Genomic DNA, 26,436 nt, shown 5'->3' on the forward strand with positions numbered 1-26,436 from the left:
TATGGTAGGTACGTTACCACGGTGCCAGGCACGCAGAGTCGCTCAATAAATAGTAGCTGCTGTTTTTATTTTCCCGTACTTTTCTTCAAATATATAAATCCTAACCAAGTTGGACTTCTTTTTCTCTTTTTTTACAAATATTGGGATCCACTGGCTCTTTTAGGGTCAAAACCCTTTTCTAAACGTAATAAAAGCTAGAGACCCTGTCCCCAGGAAAATGCACATTTCCACAGAGATCAATCCCTCATACAATGTAAGAGTTCCTGCTCCCTATGCCTATTCAAATTAATACTGCAGGTAAGAATCCATCCTCTAAGACAAGTCACAGCCCTAAGCCAATGCTGAAGCTTTGGTATAAAAAAGGACCGATATAAATTTCAGTTGCATTTCAAAAAAATATAAACTATCCTAGAGAAGAGGGGAAAGACATGAAAGAAATAAAGAGAGCTGGGAAAGAGGCACAGAATTTGCTTCTACCTCACTTCTCCCCTCCTCCAACCAGGACGAAAACCGCCACAGCAGGCCTCCCCCTCAAAATAAGGCAAAGCAAAGGCCATGGAGGTTGCGCACAGAAGAGTTAACACAGCAGGCCTGAAATTGCTGTCCTTAGAAAGGTCTGCTCGTCCTTGGCTGGCATTTGAGGACCTCACTGGTAAACAATTCCCACATTGACATAAAACTTTCTCCACATAACAGTGACTCATTGTGCAAGCAGTGTGGTTTCGGCTGAACACTTGGCTTTCCTTTGGGCGTCTGGAATTTTGGTACTTGAGGGTGCCTACATGACCAGCCCCCAGTAAGAACCTCAGGTGCCGAGTCTCATGAGAAACTTGTTGCTGGAGGGATTGAGCATTTCCCACATGACTCTACTAGGAAAGGGCTCTTGGAAACCTGAGCCGGGTTTCCTCCAGACACCAGGCTCTTGCACTTTATTTAGCCTTTCGTGATTTTGCTTTGCATCCAATACTGTTAATAGATCTTAGGCATAAGGACGACTATGTGCCGAGTCCCGTGAGTTCTTCTACAGAATCAGTGAACCTAGGGGTGGTCTGTCCTGGGAATCCAGCACAAGAGGCACAGTCCCAGATGTTTCAGGTGGGAAGGAGAGAAACTCTATGCAGTAGTACAAGGGATGAGTAGTTCTAATGGCAGATGTTCTATGAGGGACAGAGATATAACAATAATAACAGATGACAGCCACCATGTATATAAGACTTTGCAATGTTAGAGCACTATTTCAACCACTTTACAACAAATATTTAACTCATTAAACCTTCACAGCCTATGAGATAGTACCATTAGTATCTTCATTTCCAACAGATGAGGAAGCCTAAAGCACTGAAAAAGTTTAAAAATTTACCCAACATGACACAGCTAGCAAAAGGTAGAGCCAGCTTTTGAAACCAAGCAATCTGGCTACAAAATCTATACTTGCAACCACTACTACCTTCTGCCTTTACCTTTGGTAAAGAACATGCCCTACGTCAAGACTGGCACCCTAGTAAGACTTACAACGTTACCTTGAAATAAAATTCTTTTGTTGTTACAGAAGGACAGGAGGGACACTGAACTCCATGAATAGAAGTCGCAGAATTTCAGAAATGAAAATGACCCTAAGACACCAACTAGATTGATAGCATGGATTAGGCACTAACTCGATGCAGAGAAGTAACAAGATTTGTCCAAGGACACATGGCCAGTTGGTGGCCAGATAAGAATGCTGAGGCATAACACCAATCCAGTGCCTTCTCTATTATAAAAATCTGCTTCACAGTCTTTGAGCAGTTGGGAAATATAATATTAGCAAAAAAAAAAAAAAAAAGTATACACAATGTCCAGAAGGTATTTATAGTGTGACTAGTCTTACACTAATTTATGAAAATCAACTAAAAACAAATTTAGAAAAGAAACACCACAATCATTATTTTGTGGTTAATTAAGAAGTAGTTAATGACTGCACATCAGCACGTAAGATTATATTAGAGTAAGCAACATTAGTAATTTAAGAATTTCTGAAGCAAACTAACTGAAATTATGGAATTTTATTTATACTTCAAAATTACACTTAAGTAATTTACTGTAACTTTATAATACTTTGTTTTTAATGAGGAGAAAAATCCCACCAAAGTATTCCACAAGGACTTTTTGATTGCTTGTTTCTTTTGTTTTTATAGCCAGTTCTTGCTACAGCTGACGCTTATACAAAGAATCTGTTCTCTCATAATAAAGAGCTTGTCCTCACCCTGCTCGGGCTAGCCACGTTTTTTTCTGCCAGGTCTACTTTGGTCAAAACAAATATCGTCCTCCTTCCATGAGGATCCATTTGACTGACCAAATCTGTAACAATGCTACGTTCAGCATCCACAGATCCATCTGAAAAAAAAAAAATTGAAAAATGACACTGCAATGATTGCCAAGTAGATTTTGTAACTTTAACCCTTGTATCTACATTATACTAAGAAAATTTTTCTTAATACATTTATCTTAGTTATGAAAAGAAATTCTAGCTAATAAAAATTTCTGTGATGTTTTATCAAAATATTCTTAATTTCATTTCTACTTACTAATAAAACGAATGGTTTACAGGAGGGCAAGACATTTATGTTGTATGTTTATGTAACGTGCAAAGCTTAAGATTGCTAAGGAAAGAAGCGTATTGGTGCAATTAAAACCTTTTGATAAGATTTACCTTGAATACACAGTATGATGGCATTAGGATTCTGCATATAAGCTTTGCTGATACTGAAAATAGTTTCCTTTGTGTCAGGAGCCATGCCTGATGTCACAGTCTTGAAGAAAAAGGTTTTAAATGTCATTATACATGTTTTCCACAATAGGAACAAGATAAAACGTAAGTTTTGTATATACTTACATTAATCACACCTGGTAAGTCAACAAGCACCATCCTTTGCAGTCCGGGGCCTTTTACGTTTAAGGATATGGTCTACTCAGGGAAACAAAACAAAAGGAAACTAATTGTGGGGGGCGGTTTGTTAGGGATTTATTGGTGATACGTGTTCTAAAAATTCTGTATCTCATCCATTCACAAAAAAGTTACCCTTTCTCTGATCCTAAAAGTTAATCACTCTAGAAAATTACTCACAAATGATACATTATTTGGAATATTAAAAAAAAAAATCTGTCTTGAAACAGCTGTATTCTCTAAACATGAATGCCAATATCATGATTTATTTCCAATCATTTGGATTTCCATAAAACACTTTCCATAAAACTGTTAAAATGAACTACAACACTTACCTCAGGACTAACAGTACAGCCTTCTTTCACATTTTTCCTCATTCGGAGTTCTATTTCATGTCTTAGTGCTGCAAGCTATTAATGGAAAACAACAAAATCCTGTGATAATCTTCCTTTAACAAATATTCCAGTTAGTTGTCGTTCATAAGCTTATACACATTATCAAGTTACACACATGAACCTCATGTAAATTCTACTTACATCCTCCTCTTTGGTAAGATCGAACTCCCGAGAACTATCTTTAAACAAGGCCACGTGGTGAGGACCTTCACTCAGAGTGACCTGAAATTAACAGAAAATGGACACGCAACAGTGCATTTACAATTCACGTTGACTCCCACAGCACTAACACAGCCTAGACGGGACCATTGCACTGCACGCATCAGGTCCCTTCGCAGCACACACCAGGAGCATCCCTGGGGGCTGTCAACATGGCAGCGCAGAGATCACAGAACTATTTATCTGTGTTGTCCATACATCTGTCACAAGTGTCATAATTTCCCAACAAGCCTGCGGCTACTCTTTCACGACTGAAAGTGCTGCTGCCCCTCTCTTTTCCCAGTTAATGGCTACACAGAGTACTGAGCACAAAACCATCAATCTAAAACTTGAAAAACAAAAAGAAAATCTTGCATTTAACCTCAAAGGTAAATTTAGGTAAAGGACAATTCATTTACTCAACTTCTATTTATTGAGGGCTAACTGTGCAAGTGTTGCAGGAGGGAAACAAAGAAGGGACCGTCCCTGGCTTAGACCTCACTGCTTCTGGGAGAAGTATACACAGAGCTGACACGACAGTATAGTAAAACCTAGGTGCACACAAAAGACAGTGGTACTGACCACAGAGGAACTAAGGCAGCCTTCGCCCAAGGAGTGAGTGATGTTTGCATAAGGAATTCTCTAACAATGCAAGGCCCTGTGAACAGGGCCTTCCTGAGAACTTCTAACCTTCACATTCCTTCCTTCCTTCCTTCCTTCCTTCCTTCCTTCCTTCCTTCCTTCCTTCCTTCCTCTCTTCTCTTCTTTTTTCTTTCCTTCCTTCCTTCCTTTTCTTTCTTTCTTTCTTTTCTTTTCTTATTTTTCTAACTTTTCAAGCTTCTCTATAATGTTCCAGTTTCATTTTTAAAATACAATTCCTTCTAGTGAGACTACCTAAAGCGGGCTAGATAACCAATAAAATCCAGCGGGTTGAAAGCATCAGAAAGCAACCATGGCAGCCTGAACTCAGTCCAAGACCCCCGAGGATGTTAGGGACACATTCTGATGGCTGTTTTCTCTCAGGGTGCTAGCAGATTTGTGGAACATGGTAGCACTGGAGAAAAGGTTACCAGTCTTACTGGATTGAGGAGACAAAATCAGAGATCAGGGTATCAAGCAGCCCTGAATTTAAGGTGCTAAAGCCCCAGAAAAAAATGGACAGCAGAAATGAATCTCCAAAAACCAAGCCCTACTTTTTGTGCACAATTGCCCCCTGTAAGGCATTTGCACATGTGGAAACAAAGCAGAAAGAAGCTGCTAAAAAGGCTAAGTCAAGATTTTGGCAACTTGTTTAGGAGAGACAAAAATTGAGTTCCGAGTCCATCAAGGAGAAGTCTTCTAGCAAATTCTAGAGGAGTAATGGTGAACTGGAAAAAAACAAAACAAAACAAAACAAAAAACCCAGCCTTTTATGTTTCAAGGGAATCTGTCCATGATTTACTCACCTGCCAGAAGAAAATTAACCCCTTCCTAAAATATAACATTGTCCACAGCTGCTATAATTACAGTGCTGCTCACAATGCAGAAGCTACGTTTACAATGTTTTTAGAGATGATTATAGAGCAAGGCATGAGGTGTAGTCAATTTCCCCCCACAATGGAAGTATTCCAAGTGCCCATCAATAGAAAATGGATCTATAAAGTTGGGTACATTCACACAAAACCATAGAGCAATGAAAAGGAAACTAGTTTTACACAACATAGTTGAGTTCACACCCAGACCCAAAACAGTGCACTCTGTATGGAACACACTAGACCGCTTCATTTCTGGAAGATTCTAGAATCAGCCTCATTGTCTATTCTGGTCTTCATTCTTGATGGTGTCAATTTTCTAATTCTCCAATTACTCTGTACCTGACTACCTGACATAAAAGAAAACAATACACAACCATACAGCTTCCCCTCAAATTTATGTCCACAGATCTTAATGGGGACCTCAGTATGGCTCAGCAACCCGATTATTTCTCAGTTTCTCTTGTCAACTCACTTCTGGCCTAGAAAGTCTTCCTTCTTAGCTCAATCTTTAACAGTTTCTCCCTTCTCTTTACTTAACAGCTGATAATCTAGCCTCTTAGAGTCACTGAGCAAGGGGAAGTAAGCAGAAGGAAACTTGCACATATTCTACTTCATTGCCTCCACTGGTAAATTCAGCGGTCGATTCTCAGTCTTCACCCTCCTTGATCTGTCAGCAGCTTTCAACCTCGCTGATCACTACCTCCCCCTCGGTATTTTCTTGACCTGACTTCCACTACACTGCACTGTTCTGATTCCCTCTAATACACTGGTAGCTCCTTTGTTGTCTGCTCCTTCCTCAACCTCTTAATCTTGGGTATGCCCAGGACACAATCCTTCATCCTGTGTCTTCTCTCTCCTCACTTCCTTGGTGATCTTACCCAGTAAGATCATGGAGTTAAATATCACATTTAGATATTTGATTACGAGTCCTAAATTTATGTCGCTAGCCCAGACCTCTCTCCAAATTTGTGTCTCCAACTGCCTATTTATTTGTTAACATCCCTTGCAAGTCCCAAACTCCTGATCTTCTTCCTAGAGCTAATTCACTCTACTCCAGACTTCCCCATGTCAATTACATGTGGAAATTTATTCAGGCCCAAAACACTGGAGTTGTCCTGACAACTGACTCTCTCTATCAAGTATCTGAGGAAATCCTATTGATGCTGCTTTCAGAATAGATACATAATCCAACCATCTCTTATCACCTTCACTGCTACTTCCCTAGTGTAAGAATCACCTAGACACTCCAATAGCTTCTCATGTGGTCTCCGTGGTTCTACCCATCTTGCTTATGTCTATTTTCTTTTTTTTTTTTTTTAATTTTTTTTTTTTCAACATTTATTTATTTTTGGGACAGAGAGAGACAGAGCATGAACGGGGGAGGGGCAGAGAGAGAGGGAGACACAGAATCGGAAACAGGCTCCAGGCTCTGAGCCATCAGCCCAGAGCCTGACACGGGGCTCGAACTCCCGGACTGCGAGATCGTGACCTGGCTGAAGTCGGACGCTTAACCGACTGCGCCACCCAGGCGCCCCAACTTATGTCTATTTTCAAAACAGCAGCCAGAGTGAGCCTTTGAAAAATATTGCTCTATTCAAAACCCTGGACTGCTTATTTTATTCAAAATAAAAACCAAAGTTTGCATGATGACCAACAAGGCCCTACTGATCTGCTTTCCCTTTCTCCCATTATCCATACTCTGACCTCATCATTTGCTAATCCTAACTGTGCTCTAGCCACACTGGCCTCGAACATGAAAACCACCTAACCACCTCAGGGGCTTTACACTAACTTTTTCTCTGCCTGGAACACTCGTAGACTAGATATCCACACAACTTCTTCCCTCACTTAGTGCAAATCCTGGTTCAAATGTCACCTTCTCAATGCAGTCTACCAACACCCTGGCAGCCTCATTTCCCTTGTCTGGCTCCACTTTTTTTTTTTTTTTTTTTTTTTTTTGGCAAAACACCCACCATCTTTTAACATACTACATAATCTGGTCACTTATTCTGTTTACTATTTATTGTCTGCTTCCTCTACTAGAACGTATCCTCCATTATGGCAAAGATCTTTGTTTTGTTTACCAACACACTGCCTCAAACAGTGCTGGAATGTATTAAACGAGTCCCAGCCTTGTTTACCTCAAAGCCTTTGCTATTACAATCGTTCCCTCTCTCTTACATCATTTTTACCTCTGAAACTAGATCATTACAATCAGTATATAAAAATCTCTCCCTTTACCCAACATATTTCCACTGTTGCTACCCCATTTCTCTACTCTTCTTACAGTAAAACTAGGAAATTTATATTTACTAACTCCATGGCCAATATTCCCATTCTCTTACTTAGCCTCTCACTAACCTCACATTGAATAAAATCTAGAGTCCTAACAATGAACAGCTCAGTGCAGTCTGACCCCACCACGCCTCTGCCCTCCTCTCCCATCTCTCTCCCCTCACCTGCCCAGCAACTGTCACAATGGCCTCCTGGCTGTGTCTCCACCGATTTCCACAACAGGAGTACTTCCCAGTGCTATGTGTCAGTCTTCTCATTTACAATTCTTCATTTCAACACAATGAACAAACTCGACGGAAGCTGCTACTTTCCTGAGGGGCTTCGCCCAGATGGCCTGCTGTCCTACCTTAACTGGAGAACGTGTCATCATCTCCCCAGATCCTCGAGGGAATATCCGTGCTTGGGCAATCATTTCCAGCACACTAGTTTTTCCAGCACTCTGATCTCCAACCACAACAACCTTATCACAGAACAAATAACATTTATTCACATTTTAAAAAAATGTTTATTTATTTTGAGAGAGAGAGAGAGAGAGAGAGAGAGCAAGAGAGCATGCACGAGCGGGAGAGGGGCAGAGAGAGGGAGAGAGAGAATCCCAAGCAGGCTCTGCATTGTCAGCATAGAGCCCAACATGGGGCTCGATCCCATGAACCATGAGATCACGACCTGAGTCAAAATCAAGAGTCAGACACTTAAGTCACCCAGGCGCCCCAGAGTTTTTAATACAAACTTACATTTAAATAGATTTGAAATACTGCTGAGGTTTTTTTAGTCTTTTAAAATAGCTACAGCTAAATGATTTTGAAAACACCATCCAGAAAACAAAGATGGCCAATACACATATGCCTATTGAAAATATAAACAGGAAAATATTAATTGGATCCATTATTTATAACTAAATTTTTATTAAAGACTTGTGCTAAGCAAAATAAGTCAGTCAGATATCATGATTTCATTCATATGTGGAATTTGAGAAACAACAGATGAACATAGGGGAAGGGAAGGAAAAATAAGATGAAAACAGAGGGAGGTAAACCATAAAAGACTCTTAAGTACGGAGAACAAACTGAGGGTGCTGGAGGGGAAGGGTGGGGGGGTGGTGAGTTAAATGGCTGACAGGCATTAAGGAGGGCACTTTACAGCTGAGCACGGAGTGTGATGTGTAAGAGATGAATCACTGGGTTCTACTCCTGAAGCCAAGACTACACTGTATGTTAACTGACTTGAATAAAACAAAAACAAAAACAAAAACAAAAAAAAAAAAACAAACAAAAAAACCCTTATGCTAATTAAACCACTACTTCTAAAACCATACCATTTCTGTTGTACACATCTTTTCCATAGCTAGTTTACTCTTTACAAAGACATTTTCAATTCTGTGAAATTAAATTTCCCTCACTAATTTAATCCACTATTCAGGTATTTTAGTACCATGGGTATTACAAATATATAATGGCAGATACCTGATAACCTTCCTTCATTACACATAAATTCAACGTGTATATTTATACAATGGGCCAAATGGGCCAGTGAACCAAAACAGCCAAACAACATTCAATGCTTACGACATCATGTAGAACACATAATATTATATAGGTAAAAGACATATGTCTCTGTTTATGTCTGTGTGTGGTGTGCACATATGTATATGTCTATATTGTGTGTCTGGGTATATATACACAGAACTTTTTTAAAACGTAAAGTGTTCTTGGGGTGCCTGGGTGGCTCAGTCGGTTGAGTGTCCGACTTCGGCTCAGGTCATGATTTCACGGCCCAGGAGTTTGAGCCCCGCGTCGGGCTCTGTGCTGACAGCTCGGAGCCTGGAGCCTGCTTTGGATTCTGTGTCTCCTCCTATCTCTGCCCCTAACCCACTAGCATTCTGTCTCTGTCTCTCTCAAAAATAAATAAATATTATAAAAAACGTAAGGTGTTCTTTTGCTAATGAGCAAGTTCACTATGTATTAATTTTTCACTTACCCTTGGCAGATGATCTTGTGTATTGTAACTGGCGTCATAATCAGATAGAACATCAAGAACTTCAGAATACATGTCAATCAAGGATTTCTACAAAATTTTAAAAATTAGTATGAAACAGTGAACACATTAAAAAAAAATCAGATGTGTCAAGAGAAAAAAAGCTGATTAATCCAAAATGTGTTTCCATAATGACTGTATTGTTTTTTTCCAATTATATAAATACACATTCATAGTAAAACAGTGTGGCATGAAATTCCATTTCCCTCTTATCCATCTTATTTTATTCAGAGATATACTGATTTAATAAAGTACATTAACGAGGATTTCCTAAGCTTCTAATGAAATGTTAAAAGAGGGACGTTATGGTTTAACACTGAACAGCTAAAATAAATGCCCAACAAAGGAAGGCCATTAACACCATAAGGCCAAACAAGGAGTCAGTGACCAACTGCAAGGGAATCATCCTCTATCAAGTTTGGTATGTGGATCAGAGGGAGACACACAGAGAGGGTGAGAAACAGAGACCGAAGAAAGGATAAAAGTAGAGAAAAAAAGTCACCAAGAAGACCGTTAAATCAGTAAGAATGAGTATGTGTACTGTGACAACTGGGCAGATGAAGGAGTGAGAGCATCAGGGACAGACATCCTGCATTGTTTTTCTGTGTAGAACCAGGACAGAACATGGAACCCAGCAAACAATAAGCTTGAAGAAAGTATCTGATGAGTGACTCAACAAATAAGTAAAACAGGTGGGAAAAAAAGGGTTACTGTCAAGCACATAATAATTAAAGACAAGTTTCAATGCAAGGTAGGAACAAAACGAGGGGCCTATGTTTTCTTGCATCTCACAACACCTCAAAGTAATTAAATGGAAAACAACTGCTATGCCCTCCACCCCAAAATAAAAAGTTCTTGAAATTTTCACTACCATTTCATTTTATGAGAGAAAATACTGTTTCTGAGGTGAACTCTATTAACACTTGGACATGACTTCCCTCAATTGCCACATGTGACTTGTGAATAAAGCCATGCTATTTATCTGTTTTTTGCAGTCGTGATTTAAAGTCAGAACTACTAATACATGTTGGTTAAACTAGTACTACTTAGCTTTGGACCTTGGCTTCAGAATACATGTCATGATTTATTGTAGGTTTGCTATACACAAATACTGTTTACTTACATGAGATACAAGTTAAAAATATTACTTCAATTTAATTCAGCACATACAGCCTGGTTTAGTGGGCAATAATAAGATTTAACTTACCAATAATGGTAATTACCAGTGTGCTGATGGTCACAATCCCAGTATATACTTTTTTCCAACATTCTCTAAAATACCTAAGAAACCTTCCAGAAAAAAACGTGAATTCTTATAAAAGTGAAGAAAGTGAACTAATCATTCACTGGAAATACAAGTGTGGCAATGAAGCTAAGTCATATCTAAATGTCCATCAACTCACAATTCTGATTTTATGCCGTAGAAATTAAATAAGCCTAAAGATAAAGTGGCTATTTCAGAAAAATAAATTGATTCACAAGAAATGATTGTTAAAAGTATGAAGATTTTATAGGCCTAGTATGAAACAAATGTCTGGAGACTATAATTTGTGAAATGTCTTAAGATAGGAAAGACTTCCCAATCTCCCAAGGATATCAAGTTAGAAAGAAAAGGATAGAACATATTACAGCTTTAAAAACGTACTGACTGAATGCACAGTGTGAAATGGCAAACTTCTGGAACTAACAAAATTCAGATAAACTTAAAATACCTTAAGCTTTCTGTGATGGATGCCTTTGTCATCTTTCTGTAATACTAATTTTCTTAATTCTTTGTTCTCTTTTTCTAATCGTTCCAAGATCCTCTGGTACTTTAACTGCAACAAAATAATACCATAATTATGTAAGAAAAAGATGGGTTAATAACATAATTAAGTCTAAATTAAAATCTTCCAAATTCCTGAAGTCATATCTCCTATTTAAAATGAGCTTTTCATTTATAAAGCTTCTTTGAAAATGTTGGAAATAAAATAAATTATATTATCTCACACAAACAGTGGAATTCATTATAGTTTTCTATTATAATTTGGCATTTTATTTGGAAAATTCTTTGCTATTTACACTGAAGAAATTAAGTTATTTAAAAATACTAAAATGTAAGAATTTAAAGAAGCAAGTTCTTAAGTACATTCTATTGAAGTAATATTTCCTATCACATCAAAAATTTAAATTTTCATTATGGGGACATTTGACAAAAATTCAAATTCTTCCCATTCTCCATGTTATTTTATGCTGTAATTAAAATGATACAAAATAGGGGCGCCTGGGTGGCTCAGTCGGTTGAGCGTCCGACTTTGGCTCAGGTCATGATCTCGCGGTCTGTGGGTTCGAGCCCCGCGTCAGGCTCTGTGCTGACAGCTCAGAGCCTGGAGCCTGTTTCGGATTCTGTGTCTCCCTCTTTCTCTGACCCTCCCCGTTCATGCTCTCTCTCTCTCTGTCTCAAAAATAAATAAACATTAAAAAAAATTTTTTTAATAAATAAATAAATAAAATGATACAAAATAACAATAACTAACAGTACCTGAGCATGTATTATCTGACAGGCCTGATACTGAATGTTTTAACAGCATTAGTGTCCTTAAGTCTTTACAGGAGACAAAAGTTAGGGGCCAGAGGTTAGGGACACTTGGTAGCCTATCCAAGGTCACAGAGTTCTGAATATAGGTCAGAGTCAAGAGCTTAAACTGTCCAAATTTTGGTTACGTTTCCGTGGCTGGAAATTATACATCAATTTTTAAAATACTGATATAAAAGCAGATTTAAAGAAGACTAATACATTGACAAATACATTTGACAAAACAAGACAGATTGTTTTGTCAAAGCAGATGCTTAGCTACACGCTGTTCTTCTCAAATACATGTGATTCTTTCCTACTTGGTCACCTCAGTTGGTATAATATTACTTCTTGCCTAAACATTAACAACGTTCAGAAAACTATTAAGAATTACTTCTCTCTCCAACCAGCAGAATGTTTACATCCAACTTATAATATCATGCCTTTTAAAATGGAAAAGAAGGGGCGCCTGGATGGCTCAGTCGGTTAAGCGGCCGACTTTGGCTCAGGTCACGATCTCGTGGTCTGTGGGTTCGAGCCCCGCATCAGGCTCTGTGCTGACAGCTCGGAGCCTGGAGCCTGTTTCAGATTCTGTGTCTCCCTCTCTCTGACCCTCCCCTGTTCATGCTCTGTCTCTCCCTGTCTCAAAAATAAATAAAATGTTAAAAAAAAATTTTTTTTTTAATAAAATGGAAAAGAATCCTTAGGAAAATTTTTAGATTGGTGTAATCTCCTCAGAATGAAGTAAATAAATGACAGGAAGTCAGGGCCCTGTCCTCAGAGAATGTTAAACTTGAGTCAAATTTTAAAAAAGCATATTCTGCAGTAGGACTCTGTACTATGAAACAAGTAGAACTAGAGGCTAGATTCTACTATAAACTTTTTATTTTAAACACACTTATTCATTTACATGTAGTAATAATATATACAACAAAATTATGGCAGAATTAAATCTTTGTTGTCTAATATGTTAGCCACTAGCCACTATAGCTGCTGAGCACTTTGAAATGTGGCTAGTCTGAACTGAGATGTAGTGTTAAGGGTAAAATACACACCAGATTTTTACAATTCAGTATATAAATAAAACACCTCATTAATATTTTTATACTAATTACATGTTTAAAGAATATTAATTTGGGATCTACTGGGTTAAATAAAATGCATCATTAAAAATATGTTACCTATTCCTTCTTACCTTTTTGTAACGTAAAAATTTAAAACTACACACGCGGCTTGCATTATGTTTCTATTGCATTTCAGTAATACAGATAACCCCATGGCTTATTACATCAGGAATTTTTCATACAGTGTTTTTGTCAATACCCTGTGGCTGACACTACAAATCGCTCAAGTCGAGTTGATATCAATGGACATACAAGTGTGGTAGGATTTCCACTGGCTCATTTCTTTATAAATATGGAATTAATTTTGGGGTCTACATTTTCTGGGGATGGAACCATTCTTTGGTACATGTGCCAATCTATAGCCATCCTGCAGAGACATGCTACTGAGTGGTCTTCCAAAGATCTAGACCAACAGTTCTCAAACTTAAGGATGCATCAGAATCACTTGAGGGCTTCTGAAAAGAAAAATTACTGGGTTCTACTTCTAGAGTGCTGATTCAGGGGGTCTAGGAAGGGGTCAATAATTTGTATTTCTAACAAGTTCCCAAAGGATACTGGTTGCTACTGCTCCAGAGACCACATTTTGAGACCAATGATTCTTAAACTCTAGCTGAATTGAAGACTGGAATTGCCTGGCTGGGAAGTATTTAAAAATACACAGGGTGATGGCCAGAGCACAAGTGATTATATGGTATGGTCTGGCATAAAGATCAATGCATAGATATCAAGGAAATCAACCACAGATATTAAGAAAATCTGTGACCAAAAATATACTAATTGTTTAATTTTATCTAGGTTGCCCCTTGTATTTTTTTCCCCTAAAAAGAAAGCTCTTTAAAACAAGTTTTAACTTAAAACAAAACCTCCTTAATTATTGTATATCATTGTTATCTATGTAAAATAACAATTATACTATATGTTATATACTACAGTTGTTTATATTACATTATAAAATAGTAATAATCATAATACTATAACTAATGATGAAGTGGGTGATAGGGCAATTTTGCACTAGAATATACCTACTCATCACACTGAATAGAACATGTCTTTAAAATAATAGTAGCTTTATAACCAACTATCGGAGAATAGATTTTCAAATTAGTGCCAGAAATACATTTAGAGAAGGCATTATCTGACTATTTTGGGGATTTAGAGAAGTAAAGGAAAAAGATACTGAGGGCTGACTAGAACTGTGGTTTCTTTTTTAAATTTCTTTTTTTTCTTCAACGTTTTTTATTTATTTTTGGGACAGAGAGAGACAGAGCACGAACGGGGGAGGGGCAGAGAGAGAGGGAGACACAGAATCGGAAACAGGCTCCAGGCTCCGAGCCATCAGCCCAGAGCCTGACGCAGGGCTCGAACTCACGGACTGTGAGATCATGACCTGGCTGAAGTCAGACGCTTAACCGACTGCGCCACCCAGGCGCCCCGAGAACTGTGGTTTCTTAAACTGTGGTTTCTTACTACTTACATTAATTAGCCTGTCAATGTAAATGGTTTACATAAGGATGAGTCATTTTCCCTCATTTTTGTTTTTCATAGCAGTGTTTCTTTAAAATTAGAAGCACAAGATTCACTAAAAAACAGGTCTTTACATAGAAGGAGTTAACCACACTTACCAAATTCCTGATCAATTTGCTTTTGCACTTTTTTTTACATTTATTAATAAGGGTGTATCATCAAACCACTCCAAATTTTGCTTTCTTAAAAAAATTTCCACATCACCAAATTTAAGACTATAACATAAAGTCCCTGGTTCTTTCTACTCATCAGAATTACCTGAGTATGCAGAAGTTCTTCTTGAAGCTGGTCAATTTTTTCTTTGTCTGTAACCTAAACATTTAAAATAAATTAATTTTATTTCCAGAGAAATGGATTTATGTAAAATGGGCACTACGTTAAATTTTTTGAAAAGTATTTTTGAAAATAAATACTGACTTTATCTGCATATTTGATCAAAGCACATTTTAAATCAAGTGATTAATGAATAAAGTAAAAAAAACTATATTCACTACAATTGCTCATCAAAATTTCATAACTGTATTCATAAGTAAAAGCCTTAAAAAGCAATCACTTTCAGGATGCTATTCTAGTGATTTCTGATGAATGAGTTGTTATAAAATGAAGAGACCAACACATGGTCACTACCATTTTCGTAGGCTGTTTTGTTCTCAAGGACAGGCATTTGATGCTTGGAGAAAAAGGGCACAGATACCTACAGAATGTGTTCAGGGAACTTATACAGGCTAGGCTATCATTTATAGCTACTGACGAAATTCATTGGTCATAGTGATATTTAAGCATATATTACGCCTTTCTATTCTATAAGTAGGGAAGTATTTAATAAATGCAAAGACCCTGTCTTTTCAGAGCTTTACGTGGAGCCTGATGCTGGTTTTTAAATTCAGTTCCAGTACAAGATCTGCTAACCCATAATACAGTGAATGCATCAGTAGCAATAAAGTTGAGTAAAGCAACTAAAATTGATTGAAATATAAAACAAAAGTAGGATAAAATCTACAGCTATTGTGGAAACTACTTCCAATTGTTATTAATGCTGATAACTCTAAGATAAGATGCCCCAAAACAACATAGAACTTTACTGCATTATCAGACTATAGTCACAATACAATTCTAAATATGAAACGCAATGATAAATTTTAATTAAAATGATGTCAATTATGGCAAATCCATGTAACTGTGCTTTGACTCCTTGGTGAGGTAAAGTTGCCATACTCAGTCTTTGAAAAGAATGATCTAATTTCTAATAATTAAAACTTGTAAACATGAATTTATTTCATAGGAGACAAAACTCAAGGTAAAATTCATGTAAGTCCTTGTTCACTTTCATTCAATGGCTATTCAAGCAATCAAGATATCATGGTAGCAAATATATACGAAAAAATTTTAAATGATTTGCTTCTTGAGGTAGATATTAGTAACTCTTAATCCATACAATAAAAACTTACTTTGCAGTTTTAATTCCTATTTCCAAATACTTTCCCAAAATAATCCTGAAATTTCTTGTAAATAAAAATGACAATGCTTGCTACAAATGGTAAGTATATTATTTTTTCCTTAAAAGTCTATGCCTAAAAATCTCCAAATGTGATTCAGTAATTAGAAGAAAAGAGAATATAAAACAAATTTTGTATTGCTGTTTTCTCATTCTTATATAGCAAGCAGACACTTATGAAGAGAACTTTTCTCATTTGATTGTGTTTGTATAAAATGGACAAGAATTATTAATAGTCGCCTAAAATGTGAGGAAACAAGCAAGTTGGGGAGGAACCAACAACCCAAAGAACAAAATCTTGAAGACCAATGAAGAAATAAATTCTTCCATATTGTTTTCATGTGGCATGCCATCATACTGTAATAATGCACTCATAAAAATGTTATGCATATTAAATTCCCAATTCATTTTAAAAGGTACTTGAATTAATTCTGTTCCATTAAATGCTCATCTGACACTAGCTAAATTATTATTATGAAATTATATAAACAGTATTAGCATAAACTGTTTTAGTTTTGAATGTGAATATTTCATGACTTCATGCAATATGTCCTTAATTACAATAGAAAATCCAGTGTTAGTCTACATCTGGGGCAAGAGTTAAGAAACTAATACAATTACACAAAAAGTTAGAATGCTTACTGTAAGCCAAGGACTATAAAAGGCTAACTCGGTGATTTGGTAAAATAAAAAGGGTATATAAAAGGTTAAAAGGATATAAGGTTACTAGAATATTACAAATAACAATCTTTATGCTAATATTAGAATTTAGTAATGATGACTGTTAAGATTTTTATAAATTCAGATTTTTAGGAGTATTTAGATTTATCACTTGCCCTTTCTGGCGCAAGTGTTAGGCATGACTCATGCACAGTTTTATCAATATGCTTCCTATCTGCTTGGTTTAATGGAACATCAAAAGTAACATCGTATTAAAAGACAGGTGGTGGTGGAGTCAAGAATTAGACCTCACATTTTCTAGGAAACAAGATGAAAACCTTTAGGTTTACAAGATAAATATTAAAGATACCAAGAAGATACTTTTACATATTTTCTTAAGGGAACAGCACATGCTATTTTTCACATATCACTTATTCAATATCTTAACTGGCAGTCAGTATATTTAATGTTGATGCACTTTGCTGGTAAAATTCAGCTACTTACGACAGGAGTTCAGTTCTTGCCCTGTTGTTTAACATACTGTTTGCATTATGAAATTTAAAACTCACCCTGACAGAAATGGGTATCAATGGTCTTGAAACCAGAGCTTTTCTACAATTCCAGGGCTGTGAAACTGATGGAGAAAGAGCGGAATCCTCCGCAGAAACAAGCTAAAGCTGAAAGAGAAAAACCTTTACTAGCTCCTCACAAAACGAAGCCTGATTTTTAAATTTTAATTATTTCTTCCTACTAAGCCATTGCGGCCATTCTGAAATAGCAAAATATACATATAAGGGACTCGCAAACATTTCCATGTACGTGTACGCCCCTGCATGAGCTACAGGGACAGTTTATTAGCTGCTACTATAAAAAATGAAGGCCTACTTACATTTCAAGAAGGTAAGGAAGGATGATTAAAAATCAACAAAAAGCTGTGGCTTTGTACCTCAAGAAAACCTCACACACCCAGAGGAATGCTATAAATCTCATGAATTAGGATTGGGATCATGAGGACAGTGAAGGGCTGAAAAGTCACCTGTGTACCAACTACAGGGGGAATCGGGGGAAGATGCAGTAAGGAGTATGACATCATCATAGAAGAGCAGGAATTGCTTTTAAAGTTCCATTTACTTTCACACAACTCCAAAGTGGGTCAGACTGTTTGGTGCTCTCCTAAGTATGCCTTAATAAACAAAACAGACAGAGGTACAGTCCTATCAGTTGCTATTTTACAAAAGGGGGAAATGAGGAATAAAATGGTTAAATGAATAATCTGAAAATATCAGAAATTAAATGGTATCACTAAACCTGAAAGCAGGCTAGAAAGCAGGCCTCAAATGAACATCAAACTTGGGCAATGTAGAAAACGAACATTATTCACTACTAATATCCCTTAAAACATCAGGTTCAAAAGTATATTGATAATCTTAAACTGTATCTTAAAATCTTAAAATGGAAGGCAGATCTATGGGACTCATTTCAAATTCTTTTACCATTATGAAAAAACAAGAACAACTTGCAGCTAGAGCTATCCATATTTCTAACTAACATACCAGAATATAGTAGTTCCTTTGCCTTCTTTCTGTAACAAAGCTAAGGAACAGATGGTTGGCTTTAAGCATCCAATTTGTTAGAATATTTAAATGGCACTTCAACAAAATACAGAACAGAGAATGCTAAAGCACAATTTAAAATACGCCCTTCCTTGGTTTAACACATCTACTTTAACTTAACCAAACAGGAAAATAACTTATTTTCTGTTTCCACCTATGTTGTTCGCTCACTGAAAGCTAAATATACAGGAGTTGATTCCACAGCCCTGGAATTGAGAAAAGCCAGGAAGTGACACTGAAAAGATAAATGAAACTATGAGGCATACTCTCAAATATTACCATCACCAAATGCAATAAGGTTAGTAAGCAAATTTATTGCATTCAATCGTTATCTATAGTATTGGGTAACTTCAGTATCAGAACCTACAGGAACCTAATTAAATGGCTGAATTTCTTTTCCTGAATAAAATCTGTATACGACTTTAAAACTTTCCTGATCTAATATATGCAACATAATTAAGCTGATGTTAAGATCTCAGAATATAACTTTAAAATCATTACATTCATTGCATTTTGACTCAAGCCCCTTCAGAACATTAACCTTGAGATCTACACCATAAGATCATGTAGCAGCTGAAAGCATACTTTTAAGGACTTCTTGACTGTACCAATAACCAAACATTTATATAGATTTATGCTGACTTTTATTAGAATCTGTTTTTTAGCAACCTCAATTATATCAACTTTCCAATGTTCAATCCTTCAGTCATCCGAGGTGAAAATTTATTTGTGCTGACTTCACAACTGTGGAAAAACTTAATGAGTTGATCAAGGTATATAAGAATAATTTTGCCCAAAATTTACATCAAAACAGTTTTCTTCTGTAAGAAATAACAGTATTTTCTGCTGATTCATTTTACTAAGACTATAATTTTCATTGTTTAAATAATTTAAATTGTGGTCATCCACAGTAATCCCTTACATTTTAGAAATGAAAACTTGGGAGAACCACAGATAAGTGGGCTACAAACCTAGGATGACTCAATAACTGGGCCAAGTAAATCACAATTCATAATTCTTTTCTAAATACAAATCCGTGCTCCCTCACAGATCATCTCATTTCAGAAAATAAATTCTATGTTTAACATTTTGGATTTGCTTATCCACTCTAGGAAAGTTACATATTTGTATTATATATCTTTCAAATTTTTATTGTGTCAAAAATAATTACTCATAATTGGAGTCCATGAAGGTATTAAGATGACATGATCTTGGCTGAAATGGCTGATTAGTGTGAACACATCAGTAGCCCCCTTAAACCATCCATCACCTTGCGCTTCTGTTGGGCATAGCTTGTGCTATATTGGCCAGCGGCTCTGCGCGCTTCCTCTTCATGCTCTTGAATTTGCTGTTGTAAGAGAATGAGCTCACCAAGCAGACCCTGCCATGAGTTTACAATGAGGAGAAGAGGAAAATTGGGGAGGAGAACAATGTTAAACCAAAGGGCACAAGCAAGGAACAGATGTAAGTTAGGGAAGAAGGGATAGCTTACAACAAAAATGGAAACACGTTTATGTACCTTTAGAAAGCCACCATATAATAGGGCTCTGTACCACGTTTCCATTTTCCCCCTCAGTAAAATTAGATGTCTCAGAAATATAAAACAGCAGGGTTTAAAAAGTGAAAAGAAAATGCAATGTGGCTGTCGGCTGAACAAAGTGAGCCAGATGTATAATATTAATATACAGTAAAACCTAGACTAACTGGAATGCTCAAGGAAAGTGGCATTGCAGTTAACAACTGATTACCTCAACCCTTAGTTCTGAATTGCCAATATGAACTAGTGTATGCTCCTGACTTGAAACATAAGGGGGAAAAAATCTGTTAATTGTCAACCATAATTCTCATAAAACTGAATGGAGAATACATCATAGTTTAATTATTAAATTATTATGTATTTGTTCTTTGATATCTGATGTCTTCAATTAAAGACCATAGCCCCTCAAAACTATTAATTTGAGTTTCCAAGCATCAAGTTAATCAAGGTTTTACATTAATTCATATATTCTACATGCCTATACATACAAGCTTATCTGACTAAAATTTAGTTGTTTTTTTGTTTTGTTTTTTTTTTTTTGCAAATTAACAAATAATGTTTGAGGCACTGTTTTAACTTTATACAACATAAAATAAGCAGTCTGACTGAATTTTCACTTTTTATGAGCTGTTTTGACATTCAGTAAAAATAGCCTCTAAGAATATATCAATTACTAGAGCAAAAGCACTATAAAAGAACATAGTTAGGATTTGGAAATAATACAGTTATTATGAAAATTTAAAATGAAACAAAACCTAGTTTGGACCTGTGTACAACATAATCAACATTTATATGTTTATAATTCATTCCACTTAAAAATCATGACATGCTAACTAATGTAATTTTTATCACAATGTATTTACATGTGGCAGAATACCCAATACATGTCATTTTCTGTATAGTATTTTTAATTGCTGGCCTATTAGATAATAGCCCTCAAGAAATGACAACAGAGAAAAAGACAACAAAGAATTGAAAATGTCACAAGCCTAATATTTTCTCAATTAGACACCTCAGTGAATGAAGTCACTATTTAATCTGCACAGGAAGAGTGTTCTGGGAAAACAATGAACTCAATTTTTACCAAGTTATAAAAATAGAAAGAGCTAGGAAAACTAATACTCATTAAAATAACCTACATTGGGAGTTTCAAATAGCTTCAGAGCTTTTTAAAATAACTGCCCAAAATATTACATTTTATATAATACAACTAGGAAGTTTCTTGAAATACTGGTTAACATTACATTCAAATTTTAATTAGTAGACTCATCCAGGGGCTTAATAACTTACTTTATTAAGCCAAAGACTTCTATAAATAAAAGTTTTCCAGAAAAGAAGCAAATACAAATAGGATAGGTACTATTATAGTAAAGCATTTTAAATTAAGGGAAAGTATTAGCATATAATTGGGGAATTTTTGTTTGACTCTTAGTTTTAATACATTAGGCCATGCCAACAATAATGAAACTGGATGACTTACTATAAATCAAAGGATGAGACTAGTTGATATTTCTATATGACAAGTGAGAGAACATCAAAATGGCAAGTAACACAACTGAACTGTCAACATGTTTCCAAATTCAATAGCAGAAAATGTATTTATAAAAACCTGTGGCTACCTTTAAAGATATCTCTTTTAAGTTAATACTTTATGGTCATTGATACATCTATCAAAGAAAGACAATGCCAACTGACTACCCTCATCATTTACCTAATTATCTGTCATTTTTTCATTTTCTGTATCATTGCTTTTCATGAAGCAGAAAGAAGAATAATCCAACTTATTTTTAGTCATTTACCATAACAACTTCTAATCATCCGAGTGTTTAGATGTCTCAAATTAATACCCTTTTAAAGGTTTCCTGTGCTGGCTTATATAGTAGTGTACCTAGGCTTTAATTAACATACCACCAGTACTCTATAAGATGTCAAAGTAGTGAGCAAATATTCCACATTTCTTAACTATGCTTGCTGGTCTATCAGGTACAAGATTTTTTTTTTACTTACAGCTTAAACATCCTTCCCTAATCCATTGCTTCTATCTACATACAAATTATATGGCTAATACTTAATATCTATTACATTATAAGAAAACACCCTCTTTCTAGTAACACTTCACTTTCCTTCCAAGTCTGTTACTGAAGCACTGTTATGTGAAGATAGCTGAAATTAACTGTTACCTCCTAAAAAAAGTAGGAAGAAAACAAGAATTAGACACAGAGAAAACTATTCACACTATATTACATGACTAAAGGAGGTTACCTCTATCCAATTTTGGACATCAAATCTCACCCTAAATACTGAGTGATGGGCTACAGGCTATACAGCTTCTGAGCTAAGGCCATGTGGAATAAGGAAGGGAAAGAAATGTGTGTAACTGCTATGCAAGACACATTCCTTAAACAGACAAAATATAATAAATATCTTCCCAAGCTCAGATAGTTTTCTCTCAAGAAACAGCATGTAATTATGTTAAAATCATATACATTAAATATAAAACATAGTAATTGTAAATAATGATAAACAGTAAAAATAAACAACGAACAACTACAGATGATACACTCTCTCAAGAGTTATTGCCAATTTGACACTGCAGCTCTTCCAGTCTCGTATTTCACGTACAGTATTGTCAGACTTTTAAAAAATTATAACATCAGGTCAAGAAAATCAGTGATAACTCCAAAAACCAAAATATCAACTGAATACGCTGTGAAAATCTAAAAGTTAATGAGTTTGATAGGAAAGATTTTAAGACACTTTAAAATTATTTGTCATTTATATGTGAACACATTTAAGACACTATATTTTTAACAGTATTTTAAACATTAGAGCAGAGCTGGACCCTTATCCCGTTCGTATGTTTATGTAGCACCTAGAATAACGTCTGACACTTTAGGTATGTGTTACAGCTGATACCTAAATTAGGGCTGAGCACATGTTTGCTCCTTGAATGAATCAAATTATGACCTACTTTTACCTAATAATGCACACAAAGTTTCCAGTATAAAATCCAAATTGGGTTTTGGAACAAATGTGTATTCTGTAAATAAGCTACACATCAGCCCGCTGATCTATTTTCCCAGTTTTCACAGTCCTCAGAACAGACTCCACGGAAATTACGGGGAGGAAATTAATCAAATAATGTTAATAGGCAATTAACTGATGGAATAATTCAAATTGTAAGGTAATAAAGATCATGGTCATCAACATCACCTTAATTTTTATTATGTGCAGATTTTGTGCTAAAGGGCTACAAAACTCTCAAAACAATCCTATCCAGTAGGGTTTCCCCCTTCTACAAAAGAGGAAATCAGTAACTCAAAGAGTTTGATCTTTTTCAAGATCACCTAGCTCAGAAAGCAGGAAGGACAGGATCTGAATGCAGACAGTGTGACTACAGTTTACACCTGATACCATCCTGTTGACACGATGGTCTAGCTATTTCCAAAGTGGCTTTGATCCCATCAGGTTCAATCCACATTTAAAAAAAGAAAATGGTAACAGTACAACACATCAGAAGGCATATTTGAACTACTAAGAAGATGGGCTGCCTGAATAGTCCACAGAGACCTTAAAGCCTGCAAACGTAAGATACCTGGCCCTTTAAAGAAAAGTGTGCCGGGGCGCCTGGGTGGCGCAGTCGGTTAAACGTCCGACTTCAGCCAGGTCACGATCTCACCGTCTGTGAGTTCGAGCCCCGCGTCGGGCTCTGGGATGATGGCTCAGAGCCTGGAGCCTGTTTCTGATTCTGTGTCTCCCTCTCTCTCTGCCCCTCCCCCGTTCATGCTCTGTCTCTCTCTGTCCCAAAAATAAATAAACGTTGAAAAAAAAATTTAAAAAAAAAAAAAAAAGAAAAGTGTGCCAACCCTGCTTTATTAGTTTTAAAAGTAACTTGGGTCCAGAAAAGAACTTTATGAAAGTGAAGACTTCTTTCCCCTTCCATTCAAAAATACTCCTAGGCATTAAACTACTTTTCAAAATTTGAATAATTCTATTTGATTAGTTAAAAATAACTATTTTCTGGGGCGCCTGGGTGGCGCAGTCGGTTAAGCGTCCGACTTCGGCCAGGTCACGATCTCGCGGTCCGTGAGTTCGAGCCCCGCGTCGGGCTCTGGGCTGATGGCTCAGAGCCTGGAGCCTGTTTCCGATTCTGTGTCTTCCTCTCTCTCTGCCCCTCCCCCGTTCATGCTCTGTCTCTCTCTGTCCCAAAAATAAATAAACGTTGAAAAAAAAAATTAAAAAACAAAACAAAACTATTTTCCTATTTTTCCCCTCCCACTAATACATAACTCTGCTCAAGGTATTTATGGCCAACTGAAAAAGGTCAATTAATGGATAGCAGAAGGAAATACATCTTTCCATTTGGATCATCCACCTTGCTTCAGTTCAGAAATACCATTTCTTATTTTAATACTTGGACAATTTCTACAATGGATAATTTTGAGATGAACAAATCAGTCTATTACCGATAGTTACTATCAATATTACAACTTCTGCCAAATCCCTTTTGTTCTAAATTGTCACCTAAAAACAGTATTATGTACACAGTATATACTTACTTAATGTTTCTTAAATGACATAAAAGCACAGTGTGCTTATGAAGCAATAAAGTAAGATTGCCTGGTTTGCCATTCCACTTTTTTTCAGGCAGATTTTCCTGGCTTTTCTTCCTCTGATCCCTCTGCCTCCCAACTACCACACTCTAGTGCACAAGTGGGTTGGCTTCCTGGCTAAGAGTCTAACCTAGTACAGTTGCTACTTAGCTGCTCAGGAAACAAGTTTACTGATCTGTGGTTACTTGATGATATTGGTTGTGAGAATTTCATTTTGCCCAAGTTACTACAGTATTTGTTGCATGAGGAGTCCTAGAAATGTAAATCCTACTTAAGCAACACTGCTTCATTACAGTTTAGAACACCAAGGACATGTACCACTGTCACATTCTTGTTCTCCTCAGTAGGTGCCCAATATCAAAGGCCAAGAGAAATTCACAGGTGATCAGATCAAAACACCTATTATATAAAATTTGGGGGCCTACCAGTTGGCATGAAGTTCATTTACTTCAATTAGCCTCTCTTTTGCTGTGTCAATTTTGCTAAAAGCTCTGCTTTATCCTCGGTGTTCTGAGGACAGAGATTTTATGACAGAAATAGGCCATTAAAGAATGTAAACCAAAGTAAATAGTGTTTCCTCTGGCATCTGTTTTCATTCTTTAGAGTATAATTAATGGAACTAAAATGGTTATGGAAGGCTTCACGAAGGGGACAACAGAGCCTAGGCTTTAAGGATGAGTAAAAATTAGAAGAGGGAAGACAGAGATTTCAGCTGGGAGGTACAAGAGAAATAAAGCCACAAAAAAGGAATTAGCATAACATGTAAAAAGGAAGAACTTTAATTACTGTCTAATAATTATATTTAAAATAATAATTCCACCCTTCATGATTTGGACTTTTAAAAGGTCCTTCAAATATTTTCCATAAACTATAAATGTATTTGTAATCTTCAGAATGACCATGTTGCTTACTTCTGTGAAATGTTCATGAGCTATCAGAAACATGATAAAACAAAAGCACAAATATAATGTCTCATTTAATTTTCACTAGAACAGACAATCTTACCGAATCTAAAACAGAAGATTCACTAAGTGGTCCTGTCACCTGTCTATGTTATGATCAACATAAGGAAATCTACAGATTTACAAATTATTCATTAAAATAGGCTCACCACTTCAATTTTCAATTTGCCTTCAGGTAGTTCTGAAGGTCTCCAGGTCTCAAGGATATTATTCAGTTCACGAAGGGCTCTAATATTTTTCTCCAGTGGACACAAATTTTAAAATTTCTGATTAACGAAAAACATTCCTTGAAAAGGGTTTTCAATATTTTTCCAGTTTTTAATTTACTGATAATACATACCAGAACTTCTGGTCAACATGATAGACATACCTACTGTCTACAAACTGAATGGATATAGATCCAGACAAAGTCAAAGAAACTGATGTTTATGGTAGCTGGTGCAATATTACGCAGAAATACATGTCTTCTGCTTTTTTAGACTTTCTGAAGACCTCAATTACAACTTTTCCAGAGTGCCTAAAAGTCTAGTGACCCCAAACTGGGAGCCACAGGTAGTCAGGTCACAGTGTTATCCATTCTGTTGGACTCAACTCAAACAATCTGACATGTGTGTGCTCTCAATTCTATCACTCTTGCTTCAGTTGACTTCGCAGGTCCTAACTTCTTCTATCTGCCCACACTCTCCACATGTGTTCTTCTATCAGAAAGGACAAATTTCCTTTTTTAGTTCTAGTTGTAGAAATGTTTTCAGTTTATTACTTAAAAAAAAAAAAAAAAGAAATCGGATTCACATTTACTTTTACATTTCTAGTATAAATCTGGCCAGAAATTTTGGTACAAACCAGACAACCATTAAGCTAATGCATGACTGCTTAGTGTATTCAAACTCTAAATACCACCTTCTATCTGGGACTCTCAGACAACATTCTGAACCATCAAAAAAGTATCAACTAATCTCTGGATGTCATCCTACCACCTGTGACTACTACTCAAA

The 26,436-nt window shown here is 36.3% G+C and overlaps 1 protein-coding gene across 7 annotated transcripts in view; it reads right to left on the reverse strand.

Annotated features, from left to right (window-relative positions):
• The window catches only part of OPA1 (OPA1 mitochondrial dynamin like GTPase), an 87,024-nt gene that overhangs the window by 47,852 nt on the left and 12,736 nt on the right, over positions 1-26,436 (reverse strand). For 5 of the 7 annotated variants that reach the window (XR_005793358.1, XR_005793359.1, XM_040484953.1 and 2 more), the window contains 10 exons: positions 19,600-19,710; positions 14,820-14,873; positions 11,072-11,176; positions 9,303-9,389; positions 7,672-7,785; positions 3,460-3,540; positions 3,259-3,333; positions 2,873-2,944; positions 2,690-2,789; positions 2,243-2,373 (listed from right to left, as the gene is read on the reverse strand). Coding sequence is in view for 5 of the 7 variants with exons in the window: in XM_040484953.1 (XP_040340887.1) it covers positions 2,243-2,373; positions 2,690-2,789; positions 2,873-2,944; positions 3,259-3,333; positions 3,460-3,540; positions 7,672-7,785; positions 9,303-9,389; positions 11,072-11,176; positions 14,820-14,873; positions 19,600-19,710 (930 nt within the window). In the remaining 2 variants the exon portion in view is untranslated. The remainder of the gene's footprint in view (positions 1-2,242; positions 2,374-2,689; positions 2,790-2,872; positions 2,945-3,258; positions 3,334-3,459; positions 3,541-7,671; positions 7,786-9,302; positions 9,390-11,071; positions 11,177-14,819; positions 14,874-19,599; positions 19,711-26,436) is intronic. The other 2 variants (XM_040484957.1, XM_040484958.1) reach the window with 1 other exon arrangement.

This window comes from Herpailurus yagouaroundi, unplaced genomic scaffold, assembly GCF_014898765.1.
Source record: "Herpailurus yagouaroundi ecotype Mexico unplaced genomic scaffold, PumYag 162, whole genome shotgun sequence".
NCBI classification, from domain to species: Eukaryota; Metazoa; Chordata; class Mammalia; order Carnivora; family Felidae; genus Herpailurus; species Herpailurus yagouaroundi.